This window comes from Petromyzon marinus, chromosome 2 (genome assembly GCF_048934315.1).
Source record: "Petromyzon marinus isolate PM22_M1 ecotype Great Lakes invasive population chromosome 2, UKy_Petmar_22M1.pri1.0, whole genome shotgun sequence".
Lineage (NCBI taxonomy): Eukaryota > Metazoa > Chordata > Hyperoartia > Petromyzontiformes > Petromyzontidae > Petromyzon > Petromyzon marinus.
Genome location: NC_133668.1, coordinates 7209987 through 7227414, shown reverse-complemented (window position 1 = coordinate 7227414; position 17428 = coordinate 7209987). Strand labels below are relative to the sequence as shown.

General features: G+C 46.2%; 2 protein-coding genes across 5 annotated transcripts in view; one reads left to right on the top strand and one right to left on the bottom strand.

Moving 5' to 3' along the window:
* FOXJ3 (forkhead box J3) overlaps window positions 1-6710 on the top strand; it is a 61884-nt gene extending 55174 nt beyond the window's left edge. For all 4 annotated transcript variants that reach the window (XM_076069238.1, XM_032965575.2, XM_076069239.1 and 1 more), the window contains 2 exons: window positions 946-1032; window positions 3261-6710. In XM_076069238.1, the coding sequence (XP_075925353.1) occupies window positions 946-1032; window positions 3261-3355 (182 nt within the window). In that variant the 3' untranslated portion in view covers window positions 3356-6710. The remainder of the gene's footprint in view (window positions 1-945; window positions 1033-3260) is intronic.
* Window positions 6711-8014: 1304 nt separating this feature from the next.
* On the bottom strand, window positions 8015-17403 carry LOC142928023 (uncharacterized). Its single transcript, XM_076069243.1, has 2 exons — window positions 14822-17403; window positions 8015-10138 (listed from the first exon to the last, which is right to left on the bottom strand). The coding sequence occupies exons 1-2, from the start codon at window positions 15449-15451 to the stop codon at window positions 9812-9814; spliced, it is 957 nt and encodes a 318-aa protein (XP_075925358.1). The 5' UTR covers window positions 15452-17403; the 3' UTR covers window positions 8015-9811.
* Window positions 17404-17428: the final 25 nt, after the last annotated feature.

Sequence of the window (17428 nt, the reverse complement as noted above, 5' to 3'; positions counted from 1 at the left end):
TACAAAAATTTGGTATAACAAGTTTTTCAATGCACACTTTTATTTGCACTAAATAATCGCATTTGATGTGTTGAATAAAAGTGGGTGGCTTGCAAAAATAAAAGTTAAAATATATAGAAAGGATGCCACTCACTTTTATTCAGCACATAAAATTTGATTCATTCTGGAGTCAAAATAACTTATTTTGTGAGAATAGGTTTTCCCCTTTTTTCTGGCAACAAAACAGGTGTTCGGATGTTAAAACACCAAACTGAAACCTTTTACAAGGAATCATGTCTGCATTAACCACAACACTTGTGGTCAGAATTCTAAAAAAAAAATACTCTAATATATGATTGGTACACACCAGAGACAGCTTTCTTTTGAGCCTCGTCTCAAAACGGTGTTAGTCCAGAAGACGCCAAAAGGCGTACAGCACAAAGACAATGCACTATCAGAGTAATGAGAGCTCGGGGTGAGCAGCTACATCATGGGACCTCCTTTGCCAGTACCAAAATATGAGAATAGGTTTTCCCCTTTTTTATGGCAACAGAACAGGTGTTCAGATGTTAAAACACCAAACTGAAACCTTTTAAAACCTTTTACAAGGAATCATGTCTGCATTAACCACAATACTTGTGGTCAGAATGCAAAACAATATATACTCTACATATATTATCAGAGAGTTTTTTGGTTTGTTTGCATTCTGACCACAAGCATTGTGGTTAATGCAGACATGATTCCTTGTCAAAGGTTTCAGTTTGGTGTTTTAACATCTGAACATCTGTTTTGTTGCCAGAAAAAAGGGGGAAAACCTATTCGCATATTTTGGTAATGACAAAGGAGGTCCCAAAATGTATTTTGTACTTTAGTTTTTCAATGCACACACTTTAATTTTAATTCTAGCTTTTTCCCCTTTTTTTTTACTTTGATGTACTGAATATGTTGCGCCTTTCACCCTCTCAGGTGCAATGTATGGAACACCTGGAAACATGGTGGGGGCCTCGGGCTATCCACACCTCACTGCGCCGAGCAACGCAAACGCTCACCCAGGTGCCCAGTGCCTTGCACCACACACTTGTAATCATTTGGCCAGCGAGCTCCGCACAATTAAAGCTACTGCTTTAGTTGGAAGCGTAAATTATAAACGGAGCCACGATTGTTACACGGTTGCCTTATTCCCCATGCATTGTGAGTATCAAAATGTTTGTGAGGTGGTTGTATTTATGTTTTGACTTAACTTTCGTGACTGCAGGAATTCATATTCTATGGTTCTTTCGGTAAAGTCATGTAGATAGAAAAAATAACAATAAAATAATAACATTAATAAAATAATAATGAAAATAAAGTGAATAAAAAATATCGCAACACAAGCGGTCGTCATCAGGAACAGGGAGGTTGGCCTCTGAGGGCAAGCTGTTTATAAAGGTTTAGAGATTGGCGGGCCAGCTAATGTTAATGTAGGAGAGGGCTCCGACACCGACAGTAGGTCTACACCAATCAAAGAGCTGTTTATAAAGGTTTAGAGATTGGCGGGCCAGCTAATGTTAATGTGGTAGGTCTACACAAATCAAAGAGCTGTTTATAAAGGTATAGAGATGGGCGGGGCAGCTAATGTTAATGTAGGAGAGGGCTCTGACACCGGCAGTAGGTCTACACCAATCAAAGCATTGCACCTCGCTCCACACACCCACACTGCTGACGGTGGAGGTGGACAAGAAAACACAAATTGAAACTGTTTTCTTGTCCACCACCACCGAAACTGTTATCTTGTCCACCTGCTATCTTGCAATTATCGGGATGAGCAGCTCTCATTGTCCTGATAGTGCATTGTCTTTGTGCTGTTCGCCTTTTGGCGTCCTCTGGTCTAACACTGTTTGAGACTAGGCTCTGAAGAAATTTGTCTCTGGTGTGGACCAATCAGTTTCAAGGACAATGCATATATTATCGAGTTTTTTGTTTGCATTCTGACCACAAGCATTGTGGTTAATGCAGACATGATTCCTTGTAAAAGGTTTCAGTTTGGTGTTTTAACATCTTAACACCTGTTTTGTTGCCAGAAAGTAAGGGGAAAACCTATTCTCATATTTTGATACTGGCAAAGGAGGTCTCATGGTATAAATAAACATGACATACCTTTCATGTTAACGATGGTGATGACAATAAGATGATGGGGGAAGAAGAGGTGGTTAGAAGGAGGGATCTAGCCCCCACCCTCTTCCCCTAGGCCACATAAACAACACTCACCTTGACCATTCGCCGCATGCTTCGGGTCCATGCTTCAGGGAAAAATTTACGTGAATGTGGTTGCGATGCGTCGCGATCTATGCGCTCCGAAAATGACAGTTCAGTATGTTCAACAAAACAGACGGGGCAGCTGATCGGCTACGCACCATCACGGGTGGCGCTGTAGTGTAGAGGAAAACCATGGCCCCAATACATTTTTAAGAATGACGTCACAATTCAATGATGTCATGCTGTATTGCAATGATGTAATACCTATGCCATATGGCTTCCTTAACACCAGGCTTTGGTTGGTAAATTGGTATACAAATAATGAACCATGTATACTTGAAATCGCGGTTGGCAATCCGCAGACGGCCAAGAATTCTCGTATACAATTCCTTTTTAAGGCAGTGTTGTTGACTAATTTGAATGTTTTCACGCAAGTTAGTATCAGCAGTGACACCTCCACGTTCTCTATTCAGAAAGCCTGTATAATAATCTTTATTTAGTATTCATAATTGTGAACGCCTGCAGTCATTCCTTGCAAATTACCCTCTTTTACGCATTATAAAAAATGAAAGTAATTTTAATGAAGTGGAACTCTTGGAGTTGACCAGGAAATATGGCCATTCAAGCCTGCTGGCTTGCACTGCTATACTTTAACGTGTAACAATTTAACAGTGGTGGATTGTACATGGCAACAAATATACAGTCGTCAAAGTAGTCTAATAATGTCATTACAAATGCACATGTACATGCGTATGCTATATAAACGTGATTGTGAAATTATTTTATGCCCTATATAATTTTGAGCTCTTTCGTACAGTACCAATGGAACCTGTTTCCGCATGCAAACTGATTATGTACACAACCAAAAGCGTTTAGATGTTTAGTTCACGTTTTACAGTGAATGAGGATGCTCTTATGTTGGAAAGAAACATAATTGGTTGATAATGTATGCATACAATTGTATGTACGGTGTTGTGTGCTGTTTATAAGCACACACGTTACGTAACGTTTATACAGTACTGTTTGTGTGTGTGTCTGCCATGTAGGCCAACCCCCGCCCTTGTACCACCTACCACTGCCACAGCGACGCATCAGCCAAGAGGAGATAGAGAACGACTTTGACTGGGATTCCATTGTGTGAGGCCTGCGTGGCGAGCGGGATGGCCTGAGTGGATGAGCGCCGCCCCACACAAGCAAACTTGAAAACTGTAAACTCTACAAAACACTTTTCTGAGAAGGTGGATAGGAATTTTAGTTGAACATCCTACCTTCATGCAGTTGGCACATGGTAAATGTACCAACTAAAAAAAAAACAGAAATGTCTTAAATATGGAAGTAAGTTTTACACACTGGGGCACAATGACATTAAGGTGGTGGGAAAAGAAACACATTTGGGATGGGTTCTTTTTGCACATTAAATATGGGAAACTGTGGAAATGAAAATGTTTTTATTCTTTAAAGATACGTTTATAAACGTATCTTAAAAAACAAGTATTACAAACACCTGGTCCAAAGGGATGTCTGTAATAAAGTTCAAAATTACGTCCCCTGAGCGTGCCAATAAGAAAGATACAGTAATATAAACGAAATATGTTATAGTAATATAAAATCTATTAATTTCTATATATGAACATAGTTGAATATATATGTGGATGCATAAAAATAAAGCGTTGGGCAACGAGAGGTGGGGCAATGTGAGCGGCACGTCGACACCACAGTTTCGGCACTTAGCCACCTCCTCCTCCGCTGCCACCGCCACCAGACAAACCCATAATTGCGTTCTGGAGGGTTTTTGTCCACAGACAATCATTTTAAATGTTTTATAGACGCGAGGTTAAATGTGCACAAAGTGTAGTAGATTGGTTTGAAGAGAAAATCAAGGATACAGTTCAAAGTGGGCCCTGTTTTTTGTAGATGATGCACAAAGCTTGTCCCTCCGCTCCTTCCAGGTGCTGCTGCCACACTCGTCAATTTATTTTTTTTGTTTTTTGGAAAACGAGCTTGGGGCTCAACATTATTTTTCAAAACAAACTGCCATGCTTCTTCTTGGGAGCAGAAAACTTGTGCAAATACATATTTTAAATGGTCAAAAAAATATATATTTAGAGGGTTGAAAAGATGTGTGGCTTTGGCGTGGGTTGGGAGCGAGCTGGGGGCATCGTTGTACCCCGCACGGTGCTACAAGGGCCGCGCGGCCTCACGGCATGTGTGACTATCGAACGTTTCATACCGTTTTGATACAAGACTTGATATTGATGTACTATCAATTGAATTATTTCCACATTATTGGAATCGATATTTTTTTACCCATTTGGCCAAATTCGGATTGTCAATTTGATCATGTACATACCCAAAAATATAATGCTTAAAAGCCTAATGTGAACTTTTAACCCCCTGGTAACATCTGCTTTGAGGCTTTTGTAGTTTTTTTTCCCCCTTAGATTTTTAAAATTATTGTGAATGATTTAAGTTTTTTTTTATTAAAACATGCCAGCGATAGACCTCAGTCTTAGCAGATTTCGTTGCTGGGGTGAATGCTTTGTTTAACGTACAGTGAAATTATTGATATCGCATCGATATTGTGGTACATCGCTTGATATCGTATCGATATAGTGCGGAGCGCAGGAATGAGATATCTCACATCCGTGGTGGTGGTGGCATGTCAGCTCACGGGTGGCGCGATGGCAGGGCTGGAATGTTGTGTGTGATGGAGTTTTTACAGTTTGGAATGGGTGGGGAGTAGAGGTGTAGCTGTAATCGGGGAAGGGACGGGCGGTCCATGAGGGAGTGCAGTACTTTGATGCCGCCTTCCCTTTGCCGGCCCTGTGAGCCCGTCTACCTTGTCCACCCCAGGGGCGGCGTGGCGTGGTGGACACACCAAGGAGCCCCACGGTGCCATGGGCCCTATGGCTCTCCCTCGGGCCAGCAGCTGCCCGCCCAGCTATGTGCTGCTGGCGACGCAGTTCGCGTGACAGTGCGAGCTCACGATAATGAGTCTGTGCTTTTGTATTACTGATGTAAGTGGTCTGTGTGGTCATGACGTGATGATGCTAGCCATGCGGTAGCGTAACGCATTGTCAATTATGTAAACCTTTTTGCATTTTTTTAACGGTCATTTTTACGTACGTTGCCCCACAATGCTTTGCATTGTATGCTAATGAGCTGGCTATTTTCCTCGTTGATTGGCTGAAAGATTGCTGTGTGTTTGTGGCGTGATGTGTTAATTATCGTGCAAATTAAAGCAACAATTACTGCCTTAATTGCTTAATTTGCATAAAACACTATAGGCACTTTGCTTTGTACTTACCGCCAGTAAAAACGTATCTTATTGGTCAGCACTTAACCTTTTTACAGTAAAACCGTTTATGATTGGTTAGGAAGGCGGCATCGACTCTAAAATATTGGGATGTAATGGAAAAATGAGGCTTAATAGTTTAATACTTCTTATAAGATCATTAAATCACAAATTACTGTAGATGGGCATGAAAATGTTTACATTTTAGCAGCTGTAAGGCGACTGGGTTCTGTGCCATTTGAGATGAACCTTGGCGACGTAGGAAGCGCCATCAGAGTCTTACAGCCCAAATCCCTTTTGTAAATTTTCTCTTCAGTTTTTAACGCTTAATGCAATATAATGAATATACAATTAATAAATTGCATGTAAGTTCCTATTTATTTTTTTGTTAATTTTCATATTTCAATGAGACCATGGTTTTACTGTAAAATAGATTTTGACCAATCACAAACGGTTTTACTAGATATATAAAACATCCTTATGTGTATATATTAAACTTACAGTTTTTTGTGTGTACATATATTTATACATATGTGTTTAAGCTTTAAGTGTCATATACTATCATAATAAAAAATAAGAATTATAAGAAAAAAAATGATTAATTATCGTTCGGCTTGTTAGCGCTTTGAGAATGGCGCCATTGGGTTGATTTTTTTGTAAATTTTTACGGAATTTATTGTCGTGACAGGCACTGACACAGCGGTGACCCTTGGAAGTATGTAGTGTAACGGTGCGTGGTGCTTAGAGCTTCTGTGTGGTGTCTGTGGCCTACAACCCAAACGCTCCCGCTCTGCCTTGTGTACACAGCTGTGCAACTTCACCGCAAATACTATTTACATGCAAACCTAAATCCCGAGGTATCGTACACACAGTACACATAGTTGTAATGTATATGTGATTGTGTGTATATGTATATACAGTGTGTGTGTGTCTACATATTTAGTACAGACACGTGCGTATTTATGTAATGCACACACACAAACACTTGGTAGGCCATAAGGTAACAGCAGAATAAGTATAATGTATGTCGGGTTGAAACCCAACCCCGTCTGGTGTCTGACCCCAGCTGTTGCTCGATATAGTCCTGTCCCTGGTTCTTTAACTTTTGTTTATATCGTATGTATTTTAACAGCTTTCCATGTCAGACTTGTGTGGTATAGCGGCTTGATACTGTTGAAGCAATAAACGGTGTTTGTAAGGACGTCGGTGTACCAATACATGGATTGCTCGCAAGTACGGTGTGATGTCTGCTGCCATTTCCCAGTGGCATTATCGACACGTGTCCAGCTTGGTGTAATTTCCACCCACGTTCACAACTCTAGTGAAATTCTTCATCAAGCACATCTCAGAACAAGAGCTGTGACGAGTGAGCAAAATTAACCGTCAACATACGTTGAGCATAGAGGCACTCGACAGTGTCACGTTAGCGTGACCGTAAACCACATTGCTCAGTGCAAATTGTACATTGGTGTGATTTGCCTCAAATAAGCCTGCCATTTACACGTGCCGTTCATGGCAATGGTGTCCATCATAGTACTTGCTTATTTTCACGTAGGAAAAAGTTCAAATTCAGTTTCAAAAGCCAAGATCAATCCACTGCTGGATGAAGGTCTCCCACATCACCGTCCCTCACGGTTTCACCGTTGGATGAGTAAATCTCATTGCTTCAGCTTTGGACATCCGCTCGTGCACGTTCCCTCGTTTGTCTGCCATACCATGACTCTCGTCCACATGCTATCCTGGCCAAGCCCATTATTTTTGGTTGTTGATATAACCCTAATTTGATGTTTTTCTTTTGATCCGTGCGTTCCACTTGTCTCCGTATAATTAGTGCATGCATTTTTCGACTTTTTGTATTTTCGGTTTTCTATTTTCTTTACCTCATACGTCTTTCCATTCTCCATCCCTCACTCTTCCTTTCACCTATCGGTCTCTTCCACCTCGTTCTTAACGTTATCTTATCCACACCCCTCCATTTTTTCCCTCATTTTTCTGTTATCCTGTGTAATGTATGGTTCGGTGTTAACGCCCGAGTTCTCAGTCTGGAACGCTTCTGATATTCGGAAGCCACTGGAGCTTTTACATCTACATTGAAAACTCATTTCTTGAACTGCTTTTTGTGTTTTGTTGGTTGTCCTTCCCCCGCATATCCGATTAACAGTTGAATATATACGGTACGAAAGAAGTTCAACAGAGCCAGATTAAGGTTACATTAGGATTCTTCGCTTCATTGAAAAGTACTCAAAGATTAGACAAATGGGTTGAAAATAACATTGCAGATGGAGAGCTAGAATAAAACTGCTTTAGACTAATAAGGGTTCCTGGTTAATGACAGGCTGAGCCAGACGTAGCCCCCTCGTTTAGGATGTCTTGTTGCAAAGGTGACACGTTCTTAATACGTACGTGACCACTCTTACGCTCCACATTTGTAAAAAAAAAAGTCTCGTCCTATTCATTAAAGGTGATACAGGTGTAATAAATCACAGCGACGACGTCTGACTTGTCTTTATTTATTTCTTTAATGGCTGGACAGCACGTTCCATTCCCCTTTAAATTACTGCACGTTCTTCGTTGCGCGGCGTAAGTTGGTGTTGTCCCGCGCACGGCTCGCTCACGCTTCCCGCTCCTGCGCACCGCTGGCCGACGGTGCGCAAGGAGAAAACCCCGGACTGCCACGTGGCCGCTGGAGTTCCGGAGACGCGAGACGTGGTCCCGCTTCAAGACTTTCCACACTGACCTCGAGCCCCTAACTCCTTCCCCTTACAACCCCCTGATGCGGAGCCCAGCCCCGCCTCTAGCCACGCCCCTTCTAGAACCTTCACGATGGTTCCCCGCGAGCACCCCTGAGCTCCGCCTTTGAACTTTGGCACAGATGATCCCACTCAATCCTGATTGGCTAAAGGCTGATGCAGCGGAGTCTATCCAGCCGGTCGGCGACCGTCGGTGTACTCATTACACAGGCTTCAGAGCTATGCGGTGGGCAGTCAATGGTAGTGCAGCAAAATACGTTGTTGTACTGAACTTCTATGCTGCAACACCAATGCTCCCCCGCCTTCGCTGCAGGCGTGATGAAATATCCTCCACGATATATACGGTGTGGAGTCTATAATCCAGCAGTGGATACATCATTACATCGTGTAAAATTAGTTCACTAAATATATTCATTCTACCGATAGTAAAATAAACTCGGTGTCAAAAACACTGCTTTATAAAATGAATGTTAAAATTAGCGACGGTACGGGCAATGCCGTGTCTACATTGAATATAAATAGGCCAGAGTGGATAATAGTCGGAGGCTTTTCAACCATGGGACCTGCAAAGATGTTTAAAATGTTTCCTTTGTGAACAGTTTTCATCCTAAGAATAGTTACCTATTAGTATTGTGTAACGAACCCTTCAATTGTCAAAAATGTAGCATTACTAAATAAACTTTGCATTAAAAATATAAACTAACCCATCGTACAATTGGTATGTTTTAGAGGCTAAACCCACTAAAATGTGGCAACTTAGCTGGGCACATGGCGGGACTTGAGATGAAATGTCTCTTAAAACGTGCGACTTAATTCAACATCTGAGACATTACAATTGTAATAAACGACTTCCACGACGACTCTGGACTGGTGTCTTTTATTTAAGTGTCCGCACAGCTCCACGCTCTCTCTGGGTAGATCTCTCGCTCCCTTGTCCGCTGCTGCGGTACGTCGCCCTCTTTCTCTCTTTCCGTCCACGCCGCTGGCTGGCGGCGTGCCCGGAGGAGAGACGACTTCGCTGGAGGTTCGCCACGTGGTCGTTGGCGAGGAGAGATAGAGCGGCAATGCAGTCTGGACCCGAGGCTTCCCACACCGACGCAGAGTCCTCTCCTGCCTCCGCTTTTATGCCCCCGGCGGAGCTATGCGCTGCCTACGGCCACGCCCCCTCGTGGAACCCTCTAGATCAGGGGTGGGGAACGTCTGGCCCGCGGGCTGTATAAGGCCCGCGAAATCATTTGGTCGAGCCCTGCCAAGGCAACCGCAGGTGGCACTCGAAATTAAATAAATCTAGGAGCAAACCTGGAAAAGCAGTTGCGAGTAGCAACATCATCAATACCAGCTAACATCACACGCCTCGCCAAAGAGAAGCAGTTCCAGCCATCACATTAGTGGCGAGTTAATTAAATGTTTGACCAAATATAACAGGAAAATTTTTAAGTTAATAATTTTGTATGGCCCGCGAATGATGTAACATATCCAAATGGCCCTTGGCAGAAAAAAGGTTCCCCACCCCTGCTCTAGATGGTTCCCCCCACCCCCGTGATGAAAAAACCTAGCCGTCCCGGCTAAGAATGAATTTGGACGCGTAATGGAGAGACGCAATAAAAGACCCCGCGGCAACGACAAGGATCTGTAAAAACACAGCAACATGAACTGTATGAGCCGGCATTAAAAGGCGAATAACAAAGCGAAGACAAATGGGATGATCGGCAAAATCGAGGCGTTTTAGAACGGGTCTGCGACGCTGGACCCTCTGCAGTAGTCGTATCCTGCTTCGTGTCGATCGGCGCGGCTGGAAGTGTAGCGGTCGGCAGAGGAGTCCAATGTAACGGCTGGACCCGGCAAGGCCATCGTTCGCGACAGCAGTCGGGTTGGGATGCTGTGGACGGCAAAACAGAAATCTTCGGAGGATCAACGTGCAACCGCACACCCCCTCCGGCTCATCGGATATGCCAGACCCCGGCAACCCAATATGTGGAGATGACAAAGCAACCCGTGGCGGAACGAAGGGTTTCAACTGTGACGGGTGGACGAACCAACGACGCCGACCTGCCCGAATATGTACACACTGTGGGCGTTTAACCTCAACCACTTCAACCGGCCCATGCCATAGCTTGTGCAGTTTGGGAGAGGTGCCAACAGGCGTTTTAGAACGGGTCCTGAGGGCAATGCAGCCAGGCCCGGTCGCCGACAGACCATGACAAGTCGTGGCCGGACCTGCGCGCACAGCGCTCATTGCGTGCCTGCGTTTTAGTGGTGTTAATCCGAGCCACCTCCCGCGCTTCAGAAATCCGGCGCAGGGAGTCCCGCACATGGTCAGGCAGGGTAAATTTAGTGCCCCCAACAGGCGATTTCAATTGAGCAATTGCTCCGGGGTGCCTTTGTTCATGAAATAGCCATTCAACAATGCATCAGTGATGGAGGATGCAGATTGGTCAGGTAAGGGCCAAGCCATCGGCCACCAGGAAAAATATTCCACACCCACCAAAAGGTATTTGTTATTTTTGGGATTGATCGGGAAGGGCCCCAGGACATCGAGAGCCACCAACTCATTGATGCGCGTAACGGAAATAGATTGCAGCGGCAGATGGCACTTCAGGCACGGCGGCTTCCGCTGGGCGCACTGATGACAGGAGCGAATAATAAAATATATATAAAACAATAAAAAATTCTCACGACGTTTCGACCATAACTCAAACGGTCATCTTCAGGTGTGTCGGTTTGCATAAATGTATTTTAAAACGGCGCATCTATTTATTTATTTATTTAAAAAAAAGGACGTTAGCGTCACGCGCAGCGATTTGGCAGTTTACCCAGGACTAGTCCATCTATATTTTGAAAAGAGGAGGGGGGAGACGAAATTTTAAAATGTATGCTGTCTGAAAGCCAATGTAAGCGTGAACAATCAATTAAGAACTGAAATGGTTTATCAAATCTTTCCAATGATTGCTAAGATAGAATCCACCTTCTCGGTTGAAATTGTCTCTGTGCTTGTATATGTGGATAGCCTCATGAACGAATCTCTCATGGAAGCCAGATGGCTTACAAAGAACCTCTGTCTTGGAAAAGTCAATGGCATGTGAGCCTACTGAATTAGAACAATGATCTGCTACGGCCGAGGTGTTGGTCCTACCGTGTTTAAGGTCTGCTTTGTGTTCACGAATGCGGTCCGAGACATGGCATTTGGTTTCTCCAATGTAACTACTACCACAGAGGCAACTTAGTTTGTAGACACCAGGGTATTGTATGTCCGGAATCACATCTTTTACAGACGGAACCAGATCACGGATTTTATGTAATGTGTTGAAACGGACCTGGATCTTGTGTTTATTCAAGATTTTGGAGATCTTTTTTGTGATCCCAGCAATGTAGGGTAAAGTGATGGTTTTGAAAGGCTCCTCAAGAGGGTTCTTCTTCATGGTTTGAGTGATAGCTTTGCGGATTGTATAGTCGGAGTAACCATTAGCCCTAAGAGCTTGGTGTACGTGCTTGAGTTCACTGCTTATGTGTTCCTGGTCGGATATGCATTGGGCTCTATGATACAGAGTCTTGATGAGAGAATTCTTCTGTGATGGATGGTGGTGGGAATCCGGTTTCAGATAAGCATCCGTATGGGTAGCTTTCCTGTAGACAGAGTGGCTCATTGAACCATCAGGTCTCTTTTTAATTAGGACATCCAAAAAAGGTATCTTGCCATCTATTTCGACTTCCATGGTAAATCTGATGGCTGGGTGTATGGAATTGATGTGGTCGAAGAATTGGTCTAGAGCAGGCCGGCCATGTGGCCAGATGACAAAAGTGTCATCCACGTACCTCTTCCATAAGGTTGGGCGCAGAGTGGCAGTCTGGATGGCGTCAGTCTCAAATTTCTCCATGAAAATGTTAGCTATAACTGGAGAAAGGGGGGAGCCCATTGGGGTGCCCTCAGTTTGTTTGTAGAAAGTTCCATTCCAAGTGAAGTATGTATTGGTTAAACAGTGTCTCACCAGGGGGGGTACCTCAGTGTTTAGTCCTTGATGAACCAAGTCTTCAATGATTGCAATGGTGTCAGGTACAGGAACCTTGGTGAATAAGGAAACTACATCAAAACTGACAAGCAGGTCGTCTGGGGACAGGGAAATACCCTTGATTGTTGATACCAGGTGAGTAGAATTTTGTACCGCAGAGGTGGTCTTTCCAGTGAAAGGACGCAGGATTTCAGACAAAAAACGAGCTAGTTTGTAGGTGGGGGAGCTGATAGTAGAGACTATGGGACGAAGAGGTGTATCAACTTTATGTATTTTTGGTAAGCCGTATAATCTTGGTGGCCTGGCAGCAGAAGGTTTCAACGAAAACTGTTTAGATTGATCAATTAATGCGGTTGAATCAGAAATTATTTTGTTGGTTTGTGTGACGAGGCTGTTGGTGGGATCTCTTTTTATTTTTGTATAACTACCATCGTCGAGTAATTCTTTAATTTTGTTGTTGTATTCTATTTTATCCATGATGACAGTAGCATTTTTTATAAATAAATAAATAAATAGATGCGCCGTTTAAAAATAAATTTATGCAAACCGACACACCTGAAGATGACCGTTTGAGTTATGGTCGAAACGTCGTGAGAATTTTTTATTGTTTTATATATATTTTATTATTTTGTTGTTTCTCTTCAACGTGACTTTACCGAAAAAACTAAGAATATGAATTACTGCAGTCACGAAAGCTTTAAATCAAAATTTAGGAGCGAATAAGTTTAGAGACGTCGGCTGTCATACCGGGCCATTAATAATAATCCCGTTGCAAAGTTAGCAAGGACTTTTGGACCCCAAGGTGCACCAACTTTTCACCGTGCAATACGCGAACCAATCCGTCACGGAGAGCAACTGGAACCACAATGCGCCAACGGTCCACTATATCATCCCTCCACATCAAAAGGCCCTCCAGAAAAGCCAATCGACCACCTTCTGACACAGAACCCTCACGCGTCTGTTTCGCCTGATGCCGCAGAGCCCTTAAGGAGTCATCCACCAGCTGCTCGCACATCCATACGGAGCGGGGCAACTGCAACACCTCATCGGCCGGCACATCCGCCCTATGCAAGGGAGACTCGTTCACCGCGGACATGACAGTTCGCGGCAGCGAAGCGACGAGCGAGCAACGACTTGTCCCGGAGGAACACGCACAACGAGACACCGACGGCAGTTGAGACAGCGCATCGGCGTTACAATGACGGGAACCCTTACGATAGATGACGTCGAACGTGAACTCCTGTAATATCTCGAGCCAACGAGACAAATCGAGAGTGGAAAAATACCTGCGCGACAGTGGATATGCATCGGCCACCGAAACCTTATTTAATTTACGAAAATCCACACAAAACCTGAGGTTGCCGTCCTTCTTTATCAACACAAATGGCGCACCCCAAGGACTATTAGATGGTGAAATTATATCCGTGGCTAGCATGTTACTGACAGCGCTCTGGACGCGCTCCTTCTCCCCTGGGCTGAACCGGTGCGAGTTTTGACGAATAGGGCTGGCCCCGCTCGTGTCAATGTGGTGAGACAAAAGTCAACTCGTCCTTACTAAAAACGTCAAAGAAATCACGCAAAAGCGCGCACAACCCATTCCGTTGTTCGGGCGACAATGCCGAATTTTCACTCTGCAATCCATCTATCGTCCGAAACAGGAGAAGTATGAGTCACCCCCACCAATTGGTGCAGAACACCTCGGTGGGTTCCGTAAAGGCAGTGGTGTCATAGGCCAAAACAGTGCCGGCAGGAATGACAATCTCATCCGGACCACCATTGAGAACCTGCAGAAATGGTGCGTGTTCGGAGCGAACAATCGTCTGAGCGCCGACCAGCGTCAGACCCCGAGTCGCAGCATTAGATGGGGTCAGGAGCACCCCAGCCGCCGAGTTATTGCAGGCACCCCCTTTTCGATAGCGTAGCGGCACCAACATTTGGGACCACGGCGGGATCTCAACCGTGACATCGACCCGCACCTGCACGTCAGCACCCCGAGGTGAGCAACCCAGCGACGAGGGCAGAAAGAACACATTGCGACCAGACGGCATTTACAAGCAGCCCTGGTCACCCAAGATCTTTATTGGCATTTTCGCAAGGAAATCAGTACCCAACAAACACGGCACGGCCAAGGACCTGGAGATCAGAACCGGCCCCGAAGCGGCGACCTCCCCGATCGCGATATGACCGTTCACCTGACCCACGATGCCCATGCTACCCCCGTTAGCAGCTACACAAGCGGCATAGGCCGGACGAACACGCGAGACGGGAATCGACAACAATTGAAAGATCATGTCCGAAATGATCATATAGGAAGCCCCCGTGTCAACTAAGACGTGGACATCCACACCCTGAATGGAACCAGGTACCGTCGAGGATCCCGCAACCGCCGTGACTACGCGACGTGTCAATTTTTTCCATTGGGTCAACGAAACAGGCCAACGTGGCCTCGAACGCAACCCGTCAGCCCCCGAATCGCGATACGAACAACCGTGCCCCATGGTACGAGATGCATGAGGTGGCGAATTTGGCCGGGTGTCAGACGTGTACTGACTTGCCTGTGAGGGATGATGGTAATCTGTCGGAAAAGCAGCAGGAGCCGGAGCAGCAGGCGGAATCGGCGATCGAGGGCGGCGCCTGCACTCCCTCGCGAAGTGGCCCAAGCGGCCACACCTGAAGCAGGTGACGGCCGCCCGCCAGCCACTCCCAACCTCACGCGGACGCGGACCGCCGACCCTCCAGCGTTGCGAAGGGTCGTCTCGACCCCGACCCCAACGAGGCACAGCAGCGGCCAGATCGCCCTCAGCAGTCGCGTGCTCCGGCGGGATGTCCATGACTTTAGTCGGCGACCACCCCTTGGGCTCACCGTCCCGAGCCGGGTCGCCCGCCCATGCAGCCATTTGGGACCAGTGCTGCAGGCTCTCGTGTGCGTGAAGACACCTAGCAGCCCACCGGGACATTTGCACATCATGCCCGCAAGAGGGCAAGACCACCCCAATGTCTCTTTCCAAAGCCAATATGCGGTCCATGACCAGCGAGTCAAGGACCTCCTGCTTAACATCGGGGTAGGCGGCCACAGCCAACGCCATAAGGGCACTCCGGTAGGCGAGCGGAGACTCTGAGCTTCCCCTTCTCCGCTGCATAAACTTTCGTCGGGTGTCGGAAGGTGGTTCATAGACTTCCGCCATTTCGGCATAAACACTTTGAAGCGTCTTCTTTTTCTCAGGGGGGATCGATCTAAAGACCGCTAGAGCGTCGTCGTCTAGGACGGTCGGCAAAGCGACCAACGCCTCCTCCTCTGACCATTGCACTGACCGGAACGCTGCCTCAAACCTCCAAGTGAAGGCACTCCAATCGCCGCCGGCAGCGAGGAATTATTTTACGTGCGGAAGCCGTCGGGTGCGCTCCGCCCCGTGTCGCCCAGCAGGAGCAGCGGCCCCCGCAGCCAGCGCGCCACGCGGCTCACTGGAATATGGCAGGCTCCGACCTCGTCTTAGGCACATCGCCCAAGATGGCAGCATCCTGCCGCGTGGTCACCGCAGTGCGCGTAATGGCGGACCCTCCGAGGCTCCAGTCTGAAGCCTCTGCACGTCACCCCTCGGCAGTACCTCCTGCAGGCGCCCCGACGACATGGACGAGGCGATGAGCGATACCAGCTGGAGAAGCACCATCCGCAGCGACTCCAGCTGCTCCTCCATCCTCCTCCAGCCGTCTTTCACCTGCCGTGGCGAAGAAGCCGCAGCCGCACCGCCCGCTTTTAGTGCGGCGACTTAACCAGTTCCTGTAACCGAGACCACAGATCCCGGGGTCGGCAGGTTCTGGGTCACCGCCTCGTCGTCAGAAGACGCAACAGGTGGGTTCTTCTTCTTCTTGAGATGCTTGGACATTCCTCTTTCTGTTGTATGTTTCCGTCTCCAGAAGAACCACTTCTGACTCCAATGTAATAAACAACTTCCACGACGACTCTGGACTGGTGTCTTTTATTTAACAGAATGTCTGCACAGCTCCGCGCTCTCTCTCGGGGTAGTTCTCTCGCTCCGTCGTCCGCTGCTGCGGTACGTCTCCCTCTCTCTCTCCGTCCACGCCGCTGGCTGGCGGCGTGCCCGGAGGAGAGACGACTTCGCTGGGGGTTCGCCACGTGGTCGTTGGCGAGGAGAGGTAGAGCGGCGATGCAGTCCGGACCCAAGGCTTCCCACACCGACCCCGAGTCCTCTCCTGCCTCCGCTTATATGCCCCCCGGCGGAGCTATGCTCCGCCTACGGCCACGCCCCCTCGTGAAACCCTCTAGATGGTTCCCGAATATTCCCCGTAGCTCCGCCGGTTACCTTTAGCCTAGATTGAGTCCTTACTCCAGATTGGATACCGGTTACCCAGCGGTGGACATGCAGATGTCCCCTGTAACCCCCCAGGTGGTGCTCTCTCATTACACAATTATGGCAACTGACTTCGATGAGTCGAATCGTTCCCACTCACGATGCCGTTCTAGTACATTAACCCAGGACGGTATGCATCCGGTAATCTATTTGGTGCTGTAATGAAGGGCCATTGCCCGAAACGTTGCCTATTATTCCTATCTTAAAGCAACCGACCTTGACCCAACTGTGTCGAGTCTAAATTTCGATTTAAAGCTTTCGTGTCTGCAGGGATTCATATTCTTGGTTCTTTCGGTAAAGTCACGTAGAAGGGAAACAATAAAATAATAAAAATATAAACCAATAAAAGTCTCACGACGTTTCCACTGCAACACAAGCAATCATCATCAGGTGTGAAAACCACAGCAAGAAAATTTCCAATTTTCAAATTTTCTGTGGTTTTCACACCTGTGGTTTTCACACCTGATGACGATTGCTTGTGCTGCAGTCGAAACGTCGTGATAATTTTATTGTTTTATATTTTTATTATTTTATTGTTACCCTTCTACGTGACTTTGCCGAAAGAACCAAGAATATGCGACCGTTTGTGTTATGGTCGAAACGTCGTGAGAATTTTTATTGTTTTATATACATTTTATTATTTTATTGTTTCCCTTCAACGTGACTTTACCGAAAGAGCTAAGAATATGAAATATGCGTCGAGTCTGTCTATTCTGACGAAGGAATCGCTTCGGTTAATAATTATCGGATCGACTTCTCTTCCGGAATTGAGCTCTTCGTGATTCGGTAGCG

Bases quoted from the DNA above. Each gene is read 5' to 3' on its own strand.
- LOC142928023 (XM_076069243.1), bottom strand. From the start codon at position 15,451: ATGGCGGAAGTCTATGAACCACCTTCCGACACCCGACGAAAGTTTATG. The intron at 10,139-14,821 runs GCAAGTCAGTAC...TGCCGTCCACAG, and splicing joins ATTACCATCATCCCTCACAG to CATCCCAACCCGACTGCTGT.